The 21,546-nt window shown below is 37.9% G+C and overlaps 1 protein-coding gene and 1 non-coding gene across 2 annotated transcripts in view; both read right to left on the bottom strand.

The window, feature by feature from the left end:
- The window catches only part of PTTG1IP2 (PTTG1IP family member 2), a 101,866-nt gene extending 80,844 nt beyond the window's left edge, over window positions 1-21,022 (bottom strand). The window contains exons 1-4 of the mRNA XM_090286880.1: window positions 20,872-21,022; window positions 18,873-18,919; window positions 12,607-12,700; window positions 11,129-11,222 (exon numbers count right to left, since the gene is read on the bottom strand). Coding sequence (XP_090143006.1) covers window positions 11,129-11,222; window positions 12,607-12,700; window positions 18,873-18,919; window positions 20,872-21,022 — 386 coding nt within the window. The remainder of the gene's footprint in view (window positions 1-11,128; window positions 11,223-12,606; window positions 12,701-18,872; window positions 18,920-20,871) is intronic.
- LOC150001586 (small nucleolar RNA SNORA25) lies at window positions 10,122-10,248 on the bottom strand. The gene has a single exon (XR_016513230.1). It is a non-coding gene; the product is annotated as a small nucleolar RNA SNORA25 (small nucleolar RNA).
- Window positions 21,023-21,546: the final 524 nt, after the last annotated feature.

Consider the following 21,546-nt stretch of genomic DNA (forward strand, 5'->3'; position numbering starts at 1 on the left):
AATAATAAATACACTGCATATAACATTTTTCAGGTTCCATATTTTTCTATTCCATAAGTCAAAAGTCAGCTTATTCTATGTCCTGAATAAACTTATAAGGCAGGTTGCCAGTTGCCTCCCAATTTAAGTCCCAAGGATACTCATGAATCTCTCTCTATCCATATGCAAACTTTCCTTTCTTGATTTCTATGACACCCCTGTCTCCCACTTTTCCACCTTCTTCATTCCTTTTGAAGAATCCTTTTCCTTAACTCAATCCTTTAATATAGGCACTCCCCATTCAGCTTGGAGATGATTCTCCTAGGCAGAAAATCATTCTGCCTTGGGAAATTTATGATATTTTATTCCCTACAATGAATCTAGGATAACTAATTGTTCTTAGTCAGTGAATAATACTTGTTTCTACCTAAAATAAATAAATACTCAAACTTGTGCTCTTTTTAGAATATTTCTCCTGGCCCAGCTTGCTGGGGAATTTTAAGTAGATGGAGAAAAATAGAAATACAGCAGCATTCTCTGCAGTCCTCTGGTTTGATTTCAATCTGAGGAAGCACTTCAGCCGCCCCCCACCCCCCAATAGCTTTTGAAACAGTTCAGCACCCTGCTACAACCAAAACAATTTCTACATAACAAGATCTAGGAACTGACAACGGAGTGTGTATGTGCTGGACATTGCATCCTTGCCCCTGTGAGGGTTAACCTGCCTCTCATTCAGGTTTAGTATTCTGTCCTGAAGGCCCAGAGCAGCACTATAACCTGGATGTTCCCCTAAAGTTATTTTTAATGGTAATTATAAAGGACATTGCAGTACCCTTTCTCATTCATATTCTAAATTTTTTTGTGGTCCAATTACCCAAGTGAAAAGGTGGGGGCTGGGGGCTGGTCAAGGCTCTGACTTCAGCCCGGTTCTGGGATCCAGGCCTGAGCAGGAGAGTGGGAGGGCCTGCCAGGGGCTGTGAGTGATGAGCTGAAGGAAGCCAAGATTTTGGTCCTGGGTAAGACAGTGCTTTGTAACTAAGGCAAAGATTAAAGAAACAAGCTGAGAAGGGTAGATAGAGGATCAGCCAACTAGGTACAATGAAGGGAATTAATTTGGGAAGAGCCTACGAGGATTCCTTAAGGCAAAGGTCATCTTCTGTTGAGTTGCTTTTGTGAGATGAGAGTTGGGGGAACTGGGAAGACTATTAATATCCAATTTGGGTTGGAAATTTTAAGTCTTCTCTATCAATATTGTGGTTTATCCATCCTAGACTATTGAAGTTACAAAATATGTCTTAGAAATGAGAACAATAAAATCTACTGTCATGTTTCCTACTCATACTTCAGTTTTGATGCCTGGAATGAGTGAGGGAAAGACTTCCAGCTGTGAATTATCAAGAGCCTGGGGCTTCTTGTAAAAATAAATTTAAAAACTTGCCAGTAGTCCTATGATGAAGACTAAATGCTTGTGGTCCTCTAGCAGAACAGACTTGATTTCTGTTTAAAATGATAGTAAATTTTGAATTAGTGACATTTATATTCAGAATAGTTAAGGTTATCATTGGAATTATTTTTCATTAGAAGACTACACTTATGCAATATTTTTATTAGCGTTGCTCTCTTAAAGTGCTCATTTTATTCATCCACCAGAAGAAGTAAAGTGTTTAAGTAAGAACAATACAATTAAAGTACATGGAATATCATTTAAAATATTAATAAGTTAACAATAGAATTAACAGTTGATTGTTTCTTGTCTGTGTCCCCTTAGTAGGATGTAATCTCTTTGAAGGCAAGGACTTGATCTTTCCTGTTTGCAATTATATTCCTAGTGACAACAACATTGCTTGGGGTACAATACATATGCAATGAATATTTGCTGAAATAGATGAGAGTCAAGGGGGAACTGAGTAGATAAGCAGTTAAACATTTATATTCTCTAATATTTGGAACTTTTAAAAGCACTTTAACTTTTAAGTCATATCTGTTGAGTTGCAAGGATATTAAATCAAACGTAGTAATCAATATTTTGATGCTCCATTGATCATCAAAAAGAAAGATGGATGTTTCTGGAACTCAGTCAGGATCTTTGGATCATGAAGTGAAGTAAATCCTTAGTAAGAAATTCCCTTAACACAATACAGCACTCATTACATTAACTAGGTCTAGAAGAAACTGAAAAAGAAGCAATGGTGGATGAATAGCAGAGCTAAACCAAAACTGTGTATCTTATTGGTTCTTTCTTCTGAATAAACTTATATTCTGGAGATAATGAATAAGAAGTTAATCTTCCATCTTACCCTTTCTTTTATCTTATATGTTAATAAAAAAGGATTCAAAGTCTTAAAGCCGGAAAAGGACACAATCCTATGTGAAGTAGAGGTCTTAAGTAAGCAAGTAGGTATATTTTGCTTACAAGAGTGCCTATTAGCATGTATCTATCTTATCTGTGGGTGCTTCTTAGAAAAGGAGAAAATAAAACCATACCGGGCTAAGGATAATGGAGGAAAACACATTTTTTGACATGTGTGACTATGAAAATATTTTCCATACCTCCATGAACTCCTTTTGAAAAAAATTACCTGAGGATGTACTACAGTAAAAGAAAAAAAAAATCAATCCTAAAGAGAGGAAGATATGAAATTCAAAAAATTCTTCTAACTCAGTAGAGCACTGAAAAGAAACTAAATTTTATAAATTAGAACAGGAAGTCAGGACTTTTAGAAGAATGTCTGTAAGAAGAAAATGAATATATATTTACCAAATAGTAAGATGAATAATTACAGTGATGGGAATAAAGATAAATGTGTCCTTTTTGACAAGAAATAATAAATTAAAAACTCTAGAAAATGCAAAAGCTGTATAGGAAAGTCACAATGTAAACATGAAACAAGCTGAAATGTAACATAATTTGAGAAATGAAGAGTAAGCAAAGAGAATTGATTTGATCTTGACACTAAATACTTCTCTTTCAAGGAATCTGAATTAGTGACATAATTATACTTCCTACTTCCATTTTTGTTTTTATAAATAATATTTATACAATCATAATATGTTCTATTATTTTTATTCATTTAGTATGATAGATTCAAACTATTGAGTAAGCATTTCAAAATAAAAATGTAGTTACAGAACAGAATGTAAATGTACACTTGAAAAGGCCAAATGAGTGGGAAAGTTTACAGAGTTTAGAAGATAGAGGAGGAGAGATTCCAAATTTTCTTATCTTGAATAATGGAAGACGTATAGAAACAAAAATTATATTATTCAAAGTCAAAAAAGATAACCATCAGAAGAAGTATTAGTAATCTTAAGAACTAATAATTACAATTCAAAAATAAAATTATAATATCTACTAACAGGAAAATAACAAAAAATAATATGGATAATGCAAGATAAGTTTTTCAGTTTATAGATAATATCTAAAGTTAATAAATCATGAAAAGGAGATATAATCATATTGTTCAAATATATGGAGGTAACCAAAGGAATTACAAATAAAATCATACTAAAAAACACTACTTCTGGGGAGTAGGTATCAGAGGTGGAATAGAGGCTGGGAAGTTCATTTTATAATATTTTGTACTTTTTAAACTTTTTTCCTTATATGGATATATATTATTTCCATTTTTTATTGTTGTTATATTATACTTGTCCCATCTTTCCGCCATTGCTCTCCCCTGCTCTGCCCACCTCCCCACTCTCCCAGAGTCAATCCCCACCCTGTTGTCCATGTCCATGGGTCATTCATATTAGTTCCCTGACTAGACCCTCTCCTTCCTTCCCCCCTTCTCCTCATCCCTCCTCCCCTCTGGACACTGTCAGTCTGCTCCTTGTTTCCATGCCTCTGGTTCTATTTTGCTCATTTGTTTTGTTCATTAGGTTCCTGTATTAGGTAAGATCATAAGGTATTTTTCTTTCACCACCTGGCTTATTTCACTAAGCATAATACTTTCCAGTTACATCCATGTTATTGCAAAAGGCTGGAATTCCTTCTTTCCTACTGCTGCATAGAATTCCATCATGTAAATGTACAACAGTTTTTTGATCCACTCATTTACTGATGGGTACATAGGCTGTTTCCATCATTTGGCTATTATAAATAGTACTGCTATAACCATAGGGGTGCATAGGTTCTTCTGAATTGGTATCTCAGGATTCTTTGGGTATAACCTAGCAGTTGAATCGCAGGATCAAAAGACAGTTCCATTTTTAGTTCTTTGAGGAAAATCCATATGGTTTTCCACAGTGGATGCAATAGTCTGCATTCCCACCAACAGTGCACTAGGGTTCCCTTTTCACTGCATCCTCACCAGCACTTGTTTGTTGATTTGCTAATGATGGCCATTCTGACAGGTGTAAGGTGGTATCTCATTGTGGTTTTCATTTGCATCTCTCTGATGGCTAGTGATGTTGAGTATTCTTTCATATGCCTATGGGCTCTCTGTATGTCCTCCTTGGAGAAGTGTCTGTTCAGATCCTTTGCCCATTTTTTAATTGGATTGTCTGTCTTGCTGTTGAGTCATAAAAGTTCTTTATGTATTTTGGAGATCAAACCCTTGTCCGAGGTATCATTGAACATATGTTTTCCCATACAGGTGGCTCTCTTTTCATCTTACTGATGTTTTCTTTAGCAAAGCAGAAACTTTTTAGTTTGATGGAGTCCCATTGGTTTATTTTTTCCTTTATTTCCCTTGTCCTAGGAGATATAGCTGAAAAAATATTGCTACATGGGATACCTGAGATTCTTCTGCCTATGTTTTCCTCTAGGACTTCTATGGTGTAAGGCTTACATTTAAGTCTTTTATCCATCTTGAGTTTATTCTGGTGTATGGTGTGAGCTGGTGGTCTAGTTTCATTTTTTTGCATGCCTCTCTCCAGTTCTCCCAACACCATTTGTTGAAGAGGCTATTTTCACTCCATTTTATGCTCCTTCCCCCTTTGTCAAATATTAACTGACCATATAGATCTAGATTTATTTCTGGGCTCTCCATTCTGTTTCATTTATCTATATGTCTGTTCTTATGCCAGTACCAGACTGTTCTGATTACAGTGGCCTTGTAATAGAGTTTGATATCAGGTATTGTGATTCCTCCAACTTTGTTCTTCTTTCTCAAGATTTCTGAGGCTATTTGGAGTCATTTTTGGTTCCATATAAATTTTTGAAGTATTTGTTCTAGGTCTGTCATTGGTATTTTAATAGGGATTGCACTGAATCTATAAATTGTTTTGGGTAGTATGGACATTTTAATGATGTTGTTTCTTCCCATCCATGAACATGGTATATGCTTCCATTTTTTGGTATCTTCCTTAATTTTTTTCTTTAGTTTTCTGAGTACAGGTCTTTTACCTCCTTGGTTAAATTTATTCCTAAGTACTTTATTTTTCTTGTTGCTATAGTAAATGGGATTTTTCTAGTTTCTATTTATGATATTTCATTGTTGGTGTACAGAAATGCCTTCGATTTCTGAATATTGACTTTGTATCCTGCTATTTTGCCAAATTCACTTATTAGGTTGAATAGTTTTTGGGTGGAGTCTATAGAGTTTTCTGTGTACACTATCATGTCATTTGCAAATAATGACAGTTTTACTTCCTCTTTTCCCATTTGGATGCCTTTTATTTTTTTCTTGTCTAATCACTGTGGCTAGAACTTCCAATACTATGTTGAATAGGACTAGAGAGAGTGGACATCCTTGTCTTGTTCCTGATCTCAGGGGGAATGCTTTCAGTTTTTGTCCATTGAGTATGATGTTGGCTTTGGGTTTCTCATATATGGCCTCTATTATTCCTAGTTTGCTGAGCATTTTTATCATAAATGGGTGCTGAACTCTATCAAATTATTTTTCTGTATCTATTGATATGATTATGTAATTTTTATCTCTCATTTTGTTTATGTGGTGTATTACATTTATTGATTTGTGAATATTATACCATCCTTGCATCCCTGGGATGCATCCCACTTGATTGTGGTATATGATATTTTTAATGTGTTGCTGGATCAGGTTTGTCGATATTTTGTTGAGGATTTCAGCATCTGTGTTCATCTGTGAAACTGGCCTGTGTTTTTCTTTCTTTGTTGTGTCTTGACCTGGTTTTGGAATCAGGATAATACTGGCCTCATATAAAGAGTTTGGGAGTCTTCCCTCCTCTTGGATTTTCTGGGATAGTTTGAGAAGAATAGGAGTTAGTTTTTCCCTAAATGTTTTGTAAAATTTGCCTGTGAAGCCATCCAGTCCAGGGCTTTTGTATGCCAGGAGTCTTGATTACTGCTCCAATTTCACTAGTTGTTATCAGTTTATTCAGGCCTTCTGCTTCTTCTTGATTTAGTTTTGGAAGATTATATGTTTCCAGAAATTTGTCCATTTCACCCAGGTTGTCAAATTTCTTATCATATAGATGTTCGTAGTAGTTTTTTTAAAGTATATTTTATGTATAGTATGTTGTTACAGTAGTTTCATTTTCCCCCTTTGTTCCCCTCTGCCCAGTACCCTCTTCCCCTCCAGCAATCCCACCTCCCTTACTTCATGTCCATGGGTCATGCATATATGTTCTTTGGCTTCACCCTTTCCTATATTATTCTTAACTTCCGCCTGTCTAGTTTGTATTTACCAATTATGCTTCTTAATCCCTGCACCATTTCCCCATTTCTCCCCTTTCCCCCTCCCAGCTGATAACCCTCCAAATGAACCCCATATCTATGATTCTGTACTATTCTGGTTTGCTTAGTTGGATTTTATTCTTATTTTTTAGATTCAGTTGTTCATAGTTGTGAGTTTGTTGTCATTTTAATGTTCATAATTTGAATCTTCTTTTTCTTAAGTAAGACCCTTTGACATTTCATATAATAATAGCTTGGTGATGATGAGCTCCTTTAGCTTTACCTTGTCTGGGAAGCACTTCATCTGCCCTTCCATTCTAAATGATAGCTTTGCTGGATAGAGTAATTTTGGTTGTAAGTTCTTGCTTTTCATCACACTGAATGCTTCTTGCCAGTCCCTTCTTGCTTGCAAAGTTTCTTTTGAGAAATCAGCTGATAGTCTTATAGGCACCCCTTTGTAGGTAATTCTCCACTTTTCTCTTACTGCTTTTAAGATTTTCTCTTTAATTTTAACCTTTGGTGTTTTAATTATGATGTGTCTTGTTGTGGTCCTTTTTGGGTCTAGCTTTTTTGGGACTCTCTATGCTTCCTGGACTTGTATGTCTATTTCTTTCACCAAATTTGGGGAGTTTTCCTTCATTATTTTCTCACATAAGTTTTCAATTTCTTGCTATTACTCTTCTCATTCTGGCACCTCTATGTTTTGGATCTTGGCATGTTCAAAGTTGTTCCAAAGGTTCCTAAGCCTCTCCTCATTTTTTTTAAATTCTTTTTTCCTCATTCAGTATTGGTTGACTGTTGTTTTCCTTTTTATGTTTCAAATTATTGATCTGAACCCTGGTTTCCTTCCCTTCAACATTGGTTTTGTGTGGATTTTCCTTCGTTTCATTTAGCACAGCCTTCACTTCTTCCCTTATGTATTTGCCATATCTAAGCATGTCTGTCAAGCCTCTGAGCATCTTTATCATCAGTGCTTTGAACTCTACGTCTGTTAGGTTGGCTACCTCCTCATTGCTTAGTTCTCCCACTAGAACCTTGATTCGTTCTCCCTTTTGAGCCATACTTCTCTGTCTCCTCATCTTGACAGGTTCCATTGTTTGTTTGCATCTGTGTCTTAGGTAGAGCTGTCACTCTTGTTACATTGTAAGGGGCCAAGCCTTAGGTTTTCTCGTCAGTACAGGGCGACCTGTTTCATCACGTTGTGGTGCTGTATGTGGGGGAGGGGTCTGAGAGGAAACAATGTCGCTTGCTCAGCATTCGTCCTTTTCCCAGGCAGTTCTGCCACTTTGTATGGGACTGGCACCTCTCTAGTTGTTGCCTTGGCTGTCATTCCCAGAGTGGGTGGGTCTTTGAACATTCTAAGACCATAGGGGCCCTTTCAACAAGTAGACTCTGCTGAGAGACCGGCTGTTTCTTCCTCCACCCCAACCCCCACTGGTTTTCAGTCAGAAGCAATGGAGCTTTATTTTCCCTGGCACTGGGACCGTGACCTGCGTGGTCTGGTCTAGAGCTGGGAACACTCCCCAGGTGTCCCTCCTGACTTTTTAAAATGTGTGACTGTGCTTTTTGGCAGCCTGCCGCTGCCACTACTGTTGCCACCACCACACCATATCCTCTCCTCCCCGGCTCCGCCCCTCCTACCTGTCTGGATGAGTATTTCTTATTTACGTTTTTGTTTGTTGGATTTCCATGCAGCTCGATTTTCTGGAACTTCTGGTTGTCTCTAGTTTTGAGTTAGTTGTGTTCCTTCTTAGTTGTGGAGGGAGATGCAGCATGTCTGTCTAGGCCTCTGTCTTGGCCAGAAATCAGCTGATTTTGTTGATCTGTAGCAATTTCTTACAATCTTTTATTTCTGTGGTATCAGTTGTGATTTCTTCTCTTTCATTTCTGATTTTATTTATTTGGGTCCTCTATCTTTTTTCTTGATGAGTTTGGTTAAAGGCTTGTTGATTTTGTTTATCTTTTCAAAGAACCTGCTCCTGGTTTTATCAATCCTTTGAATTATTTTTTTATCTGTATGTCATTTAATTCTGCTCTGATCTTGATAATTTTCTTCCTCTACTTGCTTCATATTGTTGTTTTTCCTCTAGTTCTTGTAGCTGTATGGTTAGATTTTTTATTTGAGATTCTTCTCTCCTTTTTAGGTAGGTCTGTATTGCTATGAACTTCCCTCTCAGGACTGTCTTTGCTGTGTCCCATAGGTCTTGGGCTGTTGTGTGTTCATTATCATTTGTTTCCAGAAACTTTTTGATATCTTCCTTGATGTCATTGTTAACCCATTCATTATTTAATAGCATGTTATTCATTCTCCATGAATTTGAATGTTTTTGAGTTTTTTCCTTGATGCTTGTTTCTAGTTTCAAGCCATTGTGATTTGAGAAGATGCTTGATATACTTTCAATTTTCTTGAATTTGTTGAGGCTTGTTTTGTGTCTTACCATGTGGTCTATTTTTGAAAATGTTCCATGTACATTTGAAAAGAATGTATATTTTGCTTCTTTAGAGTGAAAGGTTCTATACATGTCAATTAAGACCATTTGATCTAGAGTGTTGTTCAGTGCCACAATATCCTTGGTGTTACTTTGCTTGGAAGATCTGTCCTATGTTGACAATGGGGTGTTAAAATGTCCTCCTATGAGTGTGTTGCTGTTGATATCCTTCTTGAAGTCCTCCAGGATTTTTCTTACATATTGAGTGCTCCTATAATGGGTGCCTATATGTTTACAAGGATTTTATCTCCTTGATGGATTGTTCCTTTAAGTATTATGAAATGTCCTTCTTTGTCCCTTTATATGGCCTTTGCTGTGAAATCTGTTTTGTCTGATGTAAGTATTGCTACCCCAGCTTTTATTTTTTTATGTCCATTTGCTTGAAATGTTTTTTTCCATCCCTTCATGTTCAGCCTGTGTGTATCTTTTGTTCTGAGGTAAGTTTCTTGTAGACAGCATATTTGTAGGTTATGCTTTGTAATCCATTCAGCTACTTATATCTTTTGATTGGTGCATTTAATCCATTTACATTTAAGGTTATTATTGATAATTACTTACTCATTGTCATTTTTCCCCTTTGTACCTATGTTCCTCTTTGTCTTTCTCTGTTGCTTCATCTTCTGAAAGCAGACCCTTTAGCATCTCTTGCAACGCTGGTTGGTGGAGATGTATTATTTTACCCTTCTTTTGTCTGGGAAACTCCTTATTTCACCTTCCATCTTGAATGAGAGCCTTGCTAGGTAGAGTAGTCTTGGTTGTAGACCTTTGTTTTTCATTGCTTGGAATATTTTTTGCCATTCCTTTCTGGCGTGTAGTGTTTCTGTTGAGAAATCAGATGATAGCATAATCAGAGCTCCCTTGTCTGTCATTAGCTTTTTCTCTCTTGCTGCTTTTAGGATTCTCTCTTTGTCTTTGAGTTTTGCCATTTTAATTATAATGTGTCTTGGAGTGGGTCTTTGCATTCATTTTCATTGGGACCCTCTGTGCTTCCTGGACTTGTATGACTTCTTCTCTCATCAAGTTAGGAAAATTTTCTGTCGTTAATTATTTTTAAATCCTATAGCTCCTCAGGAAAACATAGCACTATTGAGTGTCTATTACATCCTATGGAGAACTTAAATCTTAGGTCACAGCATTAAGTGCTCCTGGTTTTGGTCCCATAAGCTGTCTTTGAAATTACCTCTGTCGTTAATTTTTCAAACAGGTTTTCTATCCCTTGTTCCTCTTCTTCTCCTTCTGGTATTCCTATGATATGGATATTATTCTGTTTCATGTTGTCCTGCAGTTCTCTTAAAATGTCTTCATTCTTTTTTAGTCTTTTTTCATTTGTTGCACTGCGAATTTTTTTCTATGTTGTCCTCCAACTCACTGATTCAATCTTCTGCTTCCTCTAGTCTGTTTTTGATTCCTTCTACCATGTTCTTCAATTCAGAAATTGTATTCCTCATTTCCTCCTGGCTCTTATTGACAGTTTCTATGTCCTTTTTAATGCTGGTATAGTTCTCAGCAAGCTCCTTGTAGCTTCTCTGGACTTCTTCGTAGTTCCCCTGGAGTTCTTTGTAGTTTTCTTTGAGTTCACTGAGCTCATTGAGTTTCCCTATAATCATTATTTTTAATTCCATATCTGATAGTTTGCTTACCTTTATTTCATTTACTACTCTTTCTGGGGATTCCTCCTCTCCTGTTGATGGGGTTTGTTTCTTTGTCTCCCCATTTTTGTGACTCTTCTTGTTTATTTCTGCTTCTTAGTTTTATCTGTTTTGACTTCCTGTCTTTGTATTGGGACCTTCTGTGGTAGGAGACCTGTGGGATTCAGTGGTGCAGTCTCCTTGATCTCCTGAACTTGATGCTCTTGGGATGACCTTTATGCTGTTTATTTGGGCTGTCTGATTGTACTTGGGTTTTGGTTGTTGTTGTGTTGCTCTTTGGTGGGTCCTTCCCTCCAGCTAGATATATTATTTTTATTATATAAAAAGTTAAAACATTTTTGATAATTGGGTTAGTATTTTCTTCAATGATCTTATCCCAAAGTGCATTCTTACTAAGCACAAAATGAACATACCCCTGTAGGTAATATTGAAAGATGCAGCAATGCCAAATGAATAATATAATCAATATTGCAATGAGCAGCAGCATCAGAAATCCAAACATGTCAACTGAAATGTAAAGAAATATATTTTAAGTTAACAGAAGATTAATAATTTCTTACATTTTCATCTTTTCTATCATCACACAGTCTGGTTCTTAAAGGCAAATTCAGTTGTTACTGAAAATACCTTAATATACCTCACATACGCCAATAAAATTACTATTAACACAGTAGTCACTAACATGTAAAAATAATCTGGGTTGCTAAAAGGAGGTAACATTATCTCTAAATTGGTAAACTATTAGGCCACTGGCTATTTTTTCTTTTCTTTTATCCCTAAATTTCTTCCCGGTAATATTTTAATGGATAAAGTAGCAGATTCCTCAGGTTGCCTTTAGGTTTGTGTACAGATGCATGGGACACTTTGTTGTTGGAGTTTCAGCAGTTCCTTGTCAGACAGACAGCAAAGGCTTGCTTGCAAACTCCCCCTCTTCATCCCTCCCTCCACACTGTGAAACTATAAGGGCCAAACATGTAATAGGAGACTAGGGTTCCCACTCATACTAAATACACAAAGTGTTACTTGTTTATAAGCTCTTTGCTACAAACAATTATGATTTAAATATACCTAATAGTACCTGAAGAGAAAAGGGACTTAAAGGCAAAATGTATGTTTTTTCACTTCAATTAAGAAAAAGACAATGAGTGGGGGGTGGGGGAGGTGGGCAGGGCGGGGAGAGCAATGGAGGAAAAAATGGGACAACCATAATATTAAAAAATTGAAGAAAAATAGAAAGGAAAAAGACAGACAATTAACCAATTGTTCTAGATAGGGTTTCCTTATATAGTCAGGGTTCTCCTGGAAGCCTTTTAACTTTTTCTGAAAACTTCTTAGAAGGTTCTAATATATATCTCTGCCTTGGCAGCTACCACATAACACACCAAAATACACTCTTATAGATATAATCTAAAGATTCTTTGGTGATGGAGGTTTGTTCAGTCCTAGAGAGTTATTTTTTTGAATGGAAATTCTCAGTACAAAATACATTAGCTGAGGAAATATAAGTTATAGTTATGCTACTTGGCTGAATATGTCCTCACCCCATGACTAGCTCATAAGAAACTCCTCGAGTTCCTAAAACAACATAATAACACAACCCACCATTCTCTGGGTTATGGTCATTGTACACCAGAGTAGAGATGAAATTTAAAGCATTTAACAACTGGTATGGTAAGGCACCCACCAATCAGAATGAATGTTGACCTAGTTGAACCAACAGAGGATGAAAAGAATCTGTTTCAGCCTATATTAGGGGAAACACTAATAAACATACTTGCTATTATTTTAATAAAGAAAATATAATAATTTATAATCCTTCAAATATAGCAAATAATTAGTATTTGCAAGTCAATTTATAAAGAACATACAAATTCAAATAGTGACAACTCACCTTTACAGTTTGACCAAAATATCGAACTTAATTGACACCCCAAATATGAAAAACAAAACTTTTTGCAAGCTTGTTCTTCACTGCACCAAAAACACTGTATTTGAAAAGAAAAGAAACAAAAGCAGTGTACAAGGATAATAATCACAATTCCAGTATGTTTTTACTGCTACTTCAATAAGTATTGAATAAATAACAGCCAACATCATCATCAATTTAATATTACGTGTGCTGTTGGTGGTCTTCCCAGATTCCCCTCACCAGGCCCATGCATCCAATCCCAGCCACAGCGAGTGTTGGCTGCAAGTGGCTCAATTCGCCCTTCTTCGTGAGTTGTCCTCAGTGGATAAAGACTACCTTGCCTGTGAGGTAACTTTCCTACCCTGCCCCACCAGTAACTGATTAATGTATAGGGTTCCAAACAGTGGGCATCCTTGCCTGAAGGCAGGAACAACTCTGCTTTGTAATATTTACCCCCCATCTCCCATGGTTCAGGCCAAGTGTAGATGTTAGCTGAGACCATATCTTTGCATGGCTCATGTCCCTTGCTTTCCCTGACTCCCTTACACTTCATTAGGTTTTTGCTGAAGAACAGTCACTCAAGAAATGTCATGTACCTGAATCCTTTCCTCGGGCTCTGTATTTAGGGAACTAAATCTAAGACACTACTTCACAAAGTAGTAATAAGGACTTCAATAGACAGGATTTTTTTTTTCTCTCTCTCCAACGCTCCTTCCCATTCCCTTGTGGGCAGCACCCACGCTTTCCTTTTGTATGTGGGCGGATGGTGCTGTCAATCAACCTTGCCTCTTCTTCCTCCCTCTTCCTGCTCATGGGTGGTCAGATAATCATGCAGAAATAGGAAAAGGGAATTGTAAGCCCCTTATTGAAGTAAGCAAAAGCAAGGTACAAAGGTGGAAACCATTGTGGGAGATAAGATTAGAACCTGGATAAGTCATTAAAATGAGGACAGTGTAGTAAAAATGGCTGTTACTTACATAAGGCTTACCATGTGACAGGCTCCATTCTAAGTCCCTTTTATGTATAATACATTTCATCCTCATGACAATCCTGTGAGCTAGGTAGCATTATCTCCACTTTATAGATGAAGACAATAAGGCACAGAGCAATGAAATGACTTACATAAGATCAGCTAGTAAATAAGGGAGCTGGAATTCTAACTTAATCAATGTGGTTCTGTACTGGTGGCCAATCCTATAAGACTGATTTCAGACCCTGCCCAGTCTCTCTGGCTGCACATCCTGAGACCAGCAGAGGTAATGACTCACCCCTTAGACATGGCCTGAAAGCAGGAGGTATTCGATGGCCAGTTTTTATTTCATGCACACCAAGACCAAAGGTCAAACGAAGCCATTTAGGCAAGTCTGAGATTGAAGCCAGTTGGGCTGAATGCATCTTGTCCTTTTAAATTGTTGTATCAGGTTTTTGTTGTTCTTTTGTTTTCCATCTAGCAGGTTTTTAAGGGAGATGAATTTTCAGAAAAACCCTGAACCTGTCAGAGAGGAGCTTGTGGTTACTGAGCACTGAGCTGAATCCCAGGCCCCAGAACCAAGTTCACAACAGGTGAGCTTCCAAAGCAGTGCTGTCCTCTGCAAAGACATTCTTTGCTCTGCCTCTCTCTGATGCAGGCTTGGGAAACAGTGGGAGAGAGAGCCCCTTCACAGGTTAAGCCCGGGGCAGCTGGACTTGTGACCCCCTGCTTGGCAGAGCAACTCCACAGAACATCTGACATTATCACAACTCTGAGTTTCCAGACGTAGAGCTGGGGTTGGGGGAGCAATAATTGACAATGACTTTGGTAAGTACAATTTTAGTTGAGGGTTAGTTGCATTATTTTGCAGGGATATTTTTTTAAATATAAGCATGGTGAAAATAAAATGTACATGCCCTGAAAGGTAAGGGTAAAATACAGCAGACTAAGGTAGCTCATTGTTTTACTCTCTGTCTGCCCTGGTCATGTAACATCCTTCTTCTTCTGGGAACTACACCCTCTGTCCTTTATGAACTTTGTCCCCCAGCTCCATGTGGCCCTGTAGCTGTCAGCCAGCTGTGCTCTCCCACCATTTTCCTACTGAGGCAATCATCAGACCCAGGTAGTGGCACTAAGGAAAGCCCATCCAGCTGGTCTAGTAACTAGTGCTACACTGGACATAAGACCCAAATCGGGCCAATTGGAATCTCCTCTGGAGTTGCATACAGACATTGAGAGAGATCTGCTGGGAACCACCCGGGAGACAGCCTTTTCCCCAACTTTATGGGAATGTCTATTTGCTATAGAAGAAAATGAAGTCAATACACAGGGAGGCAGAACTGGGAAACAAAAAGAGGAAAAATGGAAATAATGAAAGTACTCATTTATGATAATGAATAAAGCATCAAGAGGGACTGGAGGACTGAAGTCTAAGAAGTCTAGGATTGTTCCAGTTAAAAGAAAAAAATGGAAGGACTGATAGGACTAGGTGAACTGCAGATAGAGAAAAAGAGCAAGGAGCCAAAGATTTTGAAAATTATATCTGGGTGTATGCTGCTAGAAATACAGAAGTAAATAAAAGGAGCTTCTTTGGGGAAGAAAAATGATAGATTTAGTTATAGAAATTTTGAGCTTGAGATGAGGAAGAAATGTCAATCAAGAACTGTGTTCAGAAAGGGCCCAGAGGTCTGAGAGGGAAGAAACCTAAAATATTTCCCTCAGCCCAAACTAAGTATAATGGGCAAAAGGGTTTTGGACAGGTGAGATATGCCTGGGACACCTTCCTCCAAAGAAGCCCTTTTTTATTCCCCTAATGTGGGACATTGAAAAATTAATCCCTGCCTTTTGTAATCTAGTAGTTATGGAGTGAATGATGTCTTTTAACCCTTTTGCCAAATCTGTTGCCTCCAGAATACAACAAGGATGCCAGCCTGTTAAACCAAGCACGCCGTTGCCCGGGGACAGCCAACTGACCTGGAGTCTGCACGATCCTTCCCCATGTAGGAAGGCCACCCTCCCCTCCACACCCCCACTCTTATTAGGGATTTCTGGACCCAAGGGTAGGTAGGACGACGACCATGTCCAGCTTGAAGCAGCTAGAGGAGCTTGAGACCTTCGCCCATGGTCCTTTATAAGATTATAAAGGGTCTTAATATCTGAGAGGGAGGGATTGTTATTTTTTATTATTAAAATAATTGATTAATCATTTATTTATTAAAAAAGAAGAAGAATATATGAAAGGGTGAAGCAGGAGAGCTTGTATGTATAAACCATGGGCATGGATTTGGGGGGGATTACTGGGGGAGGGGGGTGCTGGGTGGAGGATAGCAAAGGGGAAAAATTGGAACTATTGTAACAATATAATCAATAAAATATACTTAAAAAAAAAAAGAACTGTGTCCAGGGGCTATTAGGTCTAAGAATATGAATTTGGGATTTCATTATGTGCAGGTACTAGCAGAGCTTATGGTAGCTGGTAAGACAGCACAAGGGCGAGAATGTGGCATAAAAAATGCTTTGGAGTATGAGGAAAGATGAGGAAGAGGAGCTGGTGAAGGAAATGAAGAGGTGAGGAAAGAAGCAGGCCAGGGGAACACCTAAAGTCCAGATCACCAGGTTTCCATAAGGAGCAACTCATTTGAAAGGTCATTGCATTAGGTTATGGAGAGTCTTTTGTGAGCTCTAGCTCAGTTTGTTAAGGATTAAATCAAGGGGATAAGGAAACAAGGGTAGCATAAGAACTTTAACTGCTAGAAAGAAACAAGATTTTTTTGTTTTCATTTCATCTGAACTGATTGGAAAGGGGCCAATGCAGACAACTAGACTGAATTTATCCTAGAGGAAACAAGGAAATGAGAAAGGTTCTGAGTTTGTGAACGTGTATCTGAGTAGGATGTATGCATGGAGGTAGAGACTTGGGGGTTAACCTTGGAACTGAAGATCAACTTCCTAGGGAACAATGAGTGCAAGAGAAAAAAACTGAGTTGGTTCAGAAGAAAAATGAAGGAACTTGAACCTGACCGATGGCCTTAAACTTCTCAAGGAAAACCAAGCTCCAGAAAGATGGTCATGCCAAGAACAAGTAAGGTGTTGGGAATGGTTGCCTTGAAGAATAATCCATGAAACTAGTCCTCCACATTTTTTTCACTGAGAGACTCTTGACAGGTGATAACGACATGGTCACTGGTATACCCAGGTTCGAATCCACTCTCCCTTACTCTGTGCGCTACACACACACACACACACACACACACACACACACACTTTTCAGAAAAAAGAAATCAAAGTGGACATCCTTGTGGGGTTTGAGGTATGGTGTTTATAAATGCACGTGAGTAATGGTCATTTCCTATGAAGTGTAATAGATGACGCAGGCTACAGGAGATTCAAAAAACCCCCACTGGGCTTGCTGTAACTTCATTCCTTTTTGTCTCAACCAATAAACAATCCCTATCAAGGTGCAGTGAATGAGAAAGATGTGAGTAATGGAGAAAATGTATACCCTAAATCATTTTTAAGTCAATTGCAAAACTCAGTCTTTTAACTGTCATTAGCAAAAAATAAATTTAAAAAAAACTTACTTATGACAAGTCTCGTCATTGTGAAACCATAATTGAAATCTGTCATTCCAAGGAATCAACAGTGACACATAATGATTCTGAACAAAAACAAAAGCTGAAAATTCACTAAGTTTCTTAGCATGATTTTATTTCTAGTGAAAGAGAAAATATCAACAAAAATATAATGCTTTTCATATGCTGTGTTTATGAATTGTGCATTGGGGGTAGTACTGTAACTTAGTTGCTTTTTATGAATTTGTTTTTGGTAAAAATATTTTCTAACTCTAGGAAGGCCAGTCACATACTATTGAATCACTAGAAAATGTTTACAATAAAATATGAATATAAGCATATTATCATTCAAATTGGAATATTTTGGGGAATGAAAAGGAGTTGGTATAGTCTAATCTTTATACTCTATCTACTCAGTTGGGCAAAATAAGTTTACAGTTGTAAGTATGAAAAACTGAGTTTATTCTTGTAGTATTAATTATTGTATTATTTTCTACACAAAGAAAGAGAGAGAGATTTGCAAATAAAATGATATGGTACCCATATCATCATTTGCTTCAGAATAACCCATTTTGGAGGACAGGGCATATATGAAACAAGATTAGCTAAGATGAATCTTGGGGCAATATAAAGTTTTATTATACTGTTTTCATGTATGAAAATTTTCATTGAAACAAACAAGGAAATGCATCCAGTCCAGTAAACAGCCATAAGTCACAGGAAGGAAGGGAGTTCATAGGAGAGGGCCATTAAGCTAAAGAAAAAAATGAGACATTAAAGAGCTAGAGGATGGTCTTGTCTTGTTGAGGCCAAAAAGTATGCACAGTCTAAGGGCATGAGAATGTATAAGCCATTGTAGATCATGCAGAGTTCAAGGTGTGTCCATGGAAGTGACTTCCTAATGCACAGAGCTGAGGAAGTCGGGACATGGCAGGACCGAATGTGTCTGAGTCATCAGTAAGCATGGAAAGCACGTAAGATTACAGCAGCAATTGGGTGGAGAAGTCTAAGAGCCCTGAGCACAGATCCTCATTAAGACAGAGGAATAGCCTAGATGAAGATAAGTATGGGTACAGAGTGGTCCATCCAGATTACTATGACAGATAGCAATGACTAGAGGGTGTCATTTTCTAATTAGTAATTTGGTGTCTTTCTGTCTTTGGTGTTAATTTTCGGTCATCCAGTACTTGTTAGAGTAGAATGGTTTTGGGAGAGTGGCTGCCAAACTCCCTGTAACACCATTGACCTCATTACTTATGGCATTTCTGTTTTGTTCCAAATCTTATGTGAAGAATAATGGTGTCAGACATCTAATCATCAGAAGGGGATGTTAGCTATCATACATTGTGCATAGACTAGCAAGGAAATTTTCACTGTATCTCAAAGGGCTTATCTTTTACTTTGACATAGAAAAAATTCTTCCCAAAGTCACTATCATCTTTTTCCATGCAAAAAATTGTTTTGTTTTTGAAGCATAATTTTCTAGAAGGAAGCACATATTTGTACTAAATTATTTCTTGTTTCTTTCTAGATCCTTGAAGAATGGTTTGAAATGTAGAACTACATCTTAATAACTGTTATTAGTCATTTATATTATAGAAATTGTGTAAAACAAAGTTTAGCATTTTTTTGAACTGTAGCTGTAAATTATGTGACTTTATAACATTCCCAAGACAATTTCCACATATTAAAGTTAATTAACTTACTCTTCTATCTTCTACACACAACTGACAATTTTTCTTTAATGCACATCCTACAAGAAAAAATATTAAGTACATAAATGTAAATACAAGCCTATTTATTACTCAATCATATATAAAAGTAGATTTCAGTTAGTCATTCCTGTTTCATAGCATATTTATCCATACCCAATATTTTATTTCATTATTTTCATGTATCTAGAAACTTTTCCCATTGAGGCTATTTAAATTTTAACTCTTTATTTGCTCCTGTAACTTGGAAAATTAGGAAATGACACCATCCAACTAATTAGCCAAGTAAGTTCTAAAAAATTGCTTCTAAAAAGCAGTAAGAAAAAAATTTCACAATATCACTATATATTTAAAACATCATACTTTCAAACCCTCTTTTAATAATTCTTATGTTATTCAGCATGGTTTTACTAGGATAGATCTGGTTAGCTATCTTTATGGAGTTAGAAAAGTGATACATGTTCAATATAAGAAATAAATACATATATCAAAAATAAAAATCAACTGAAATTTCACAATATAGAATAATTTTGGTTCTTCACCTTACTTTAAGCAAATAATTTCTGTGATCTAAAGTTGGATTTTGCCATCATCCCAGATGACTCTAACCATGAACTCCTAAATTGCAATATTCCATTCTCTAACTAACATTTTTTTTTTCCTTTCTCATATGCATTTTGACATCACTAAGCTCTCAAATATAAATGAATTAAAGGCCTGGGTATCAAAGCAACCTGCTTTGGGGGAGATCTCGCTTGATCTGGGGTCATTCATAAAGATCTGTGGTTGCCACGGATGTAGGTGGGGATCTCAGAGAGTGATCAGAATTCCTTTCTCAGTTTTGGAAGTGAAGGAATCACCTCTAAGAAACCATATCCTTGTTGGACAGGAAAGTTATGTGCAAGCACAAAGGGGAAACTGTCCCAGGCTAGGAAGCAACTTCTCAGGGGAGGCCTAAGACTGGCTGAACCAGGCTTTGCCTCACAGAAGGAAGCTGTTTCCTCAGCAACACTGACCGGATTGGTCAGCCCTAGAACGTTCTGTTATCTATGATTCTTGATTTGTTTTACCTACTCCCTTTTTTTTCTTCCTCGAGCACTTTAATAAGATATTTTGAAAGAATTCTAGTAGGATTCCAGTTTGCTAGGGAACAAAGGGAAGGATGTGTTTCTATGTGTGGCCTGTGTTTTGAGGCACTGTGGGGTGGGAGTGGGGAATGGTACAGGGCAGGATGGTACTAGATCACTGTTCCTTTTGGAGCGTGTATGGGGATGACCAAGAGAGAAATCCACTGGGAAGGTGAACCCAGAGGAAACCAGCTAGGCCTTTTAATTTAGTAAGGGAGGCAGATTTGCATGCTTTTAGACTCCAGAAATAAGACAGCAGTAATTATTGCGTCTTTGTAAAAATGGCAACCTTGGCTTTACAGGGCATTTTCCAAAAAATTCATTCACAGTTTGTCCTTCTATCTATAAAATTTCAGTTTAGGATTCTAAAGACCTTAGTTCCAAGTTCATGAATCCAACTCAGCATGATTTTGAATGCTGCAAATTTTCTTCAGTTGGAGAAGAGAACCAAGTGAAGTCTCTAAACCAAAGTAATATTTCTCAAGACCCCCAAATTAAGCAATTACCTAAGATCTTAAAACACAGACTAATTACAGCACTGAGTCAAGTCTAATTAGAGCACAAACCAACAGCGTATTCACAGCCTAACACGTGCTGTACAGACATGCGAAAAGTGAGGGGACAGACCTGTTTTCCCAAATTTAAAACTCTTTAACCCACTTTTTTCATTTCAGTAAGGCAAATTCATGCAAGCCCACTTTAACTGGATTTTACCCAAATCATCAGGAGCCTTTAAATATGTTTTCTCGCCGACACCGAACAGCAGCTTTAGAGATGAAACCTCAGCCAGCCAAGCTGGCAGGAGCGAGAGGAAATAGGGCGGCGGTGGCGCTGGGGGCGCCAGTCTCTGTCTTGGGATGGCTCACCCTCATCATCCGCAGATTTCGGTCTTTGCTTGCCCCTGTGTCTGGAGATTCTGGTAAAATCATTCTCTGAGAAACTGATAAGCAGTTGGATGAGGAAGAGAGAGAGGAAAACGGGCAGGAGGATTTGGCCCCACGCCCGCAGCGAGCACATGGCTCCTCACGCCGGGGTTCCACAAGTCCCCAGCCAGTGGGACCGTGGCGGGCGCCTGGCGCCGCGGTGGACCAGCAGGCCAGCGGTCCCCACTCAGGAGCTGTGATGTAATTCGCAGAACCTTAGACTCCTAATGTTCGGGCCAGAACGCAGAATGTTCATAATGCAATCCCAGTGGGCCCAGGTCTCAGGCTTCATAGGGTCCTGACCACCGGGTACAGCCGGGAACTGTTCATCCACTGGACTTGATTGATCCTTGCTGTACCAGTGTTTTTGGGAAAAGGCCTGGAATTTAAATGTCACCACTCAATATTGTGTAAAGCGTGGTACCTTTCTGTGCTGCTTTCCTCGGATGTAAAGGAACCTACTCTCCCTGCTCACCCCGTGGGGACTGTTGTGCGATTAATGGGTGATGTCCAGAAACTCTGTCCTTGATCTTGTCCTTGATTAGTCTGTGGCCCTGTGGCATGTTCTAACTGGTTTCCCACAATATGGTGTATTTTAAGTGGTATACAGATGAATGT

This window comes from Furipterus horrens, unplaced genomic scaffold (genome assembly GCF_987537825.1).
Source record: "Furipterus horrens unplaced genomic scaffold, mFurHor1.1.pri manual_scaffold_9, whole genome shotgun sequence".
NCBI lineage: Eukaryota > Metazoa > Chordata > Mammalia > Chiroptera > Furipteridae > Furipterus > Furipterus horrens.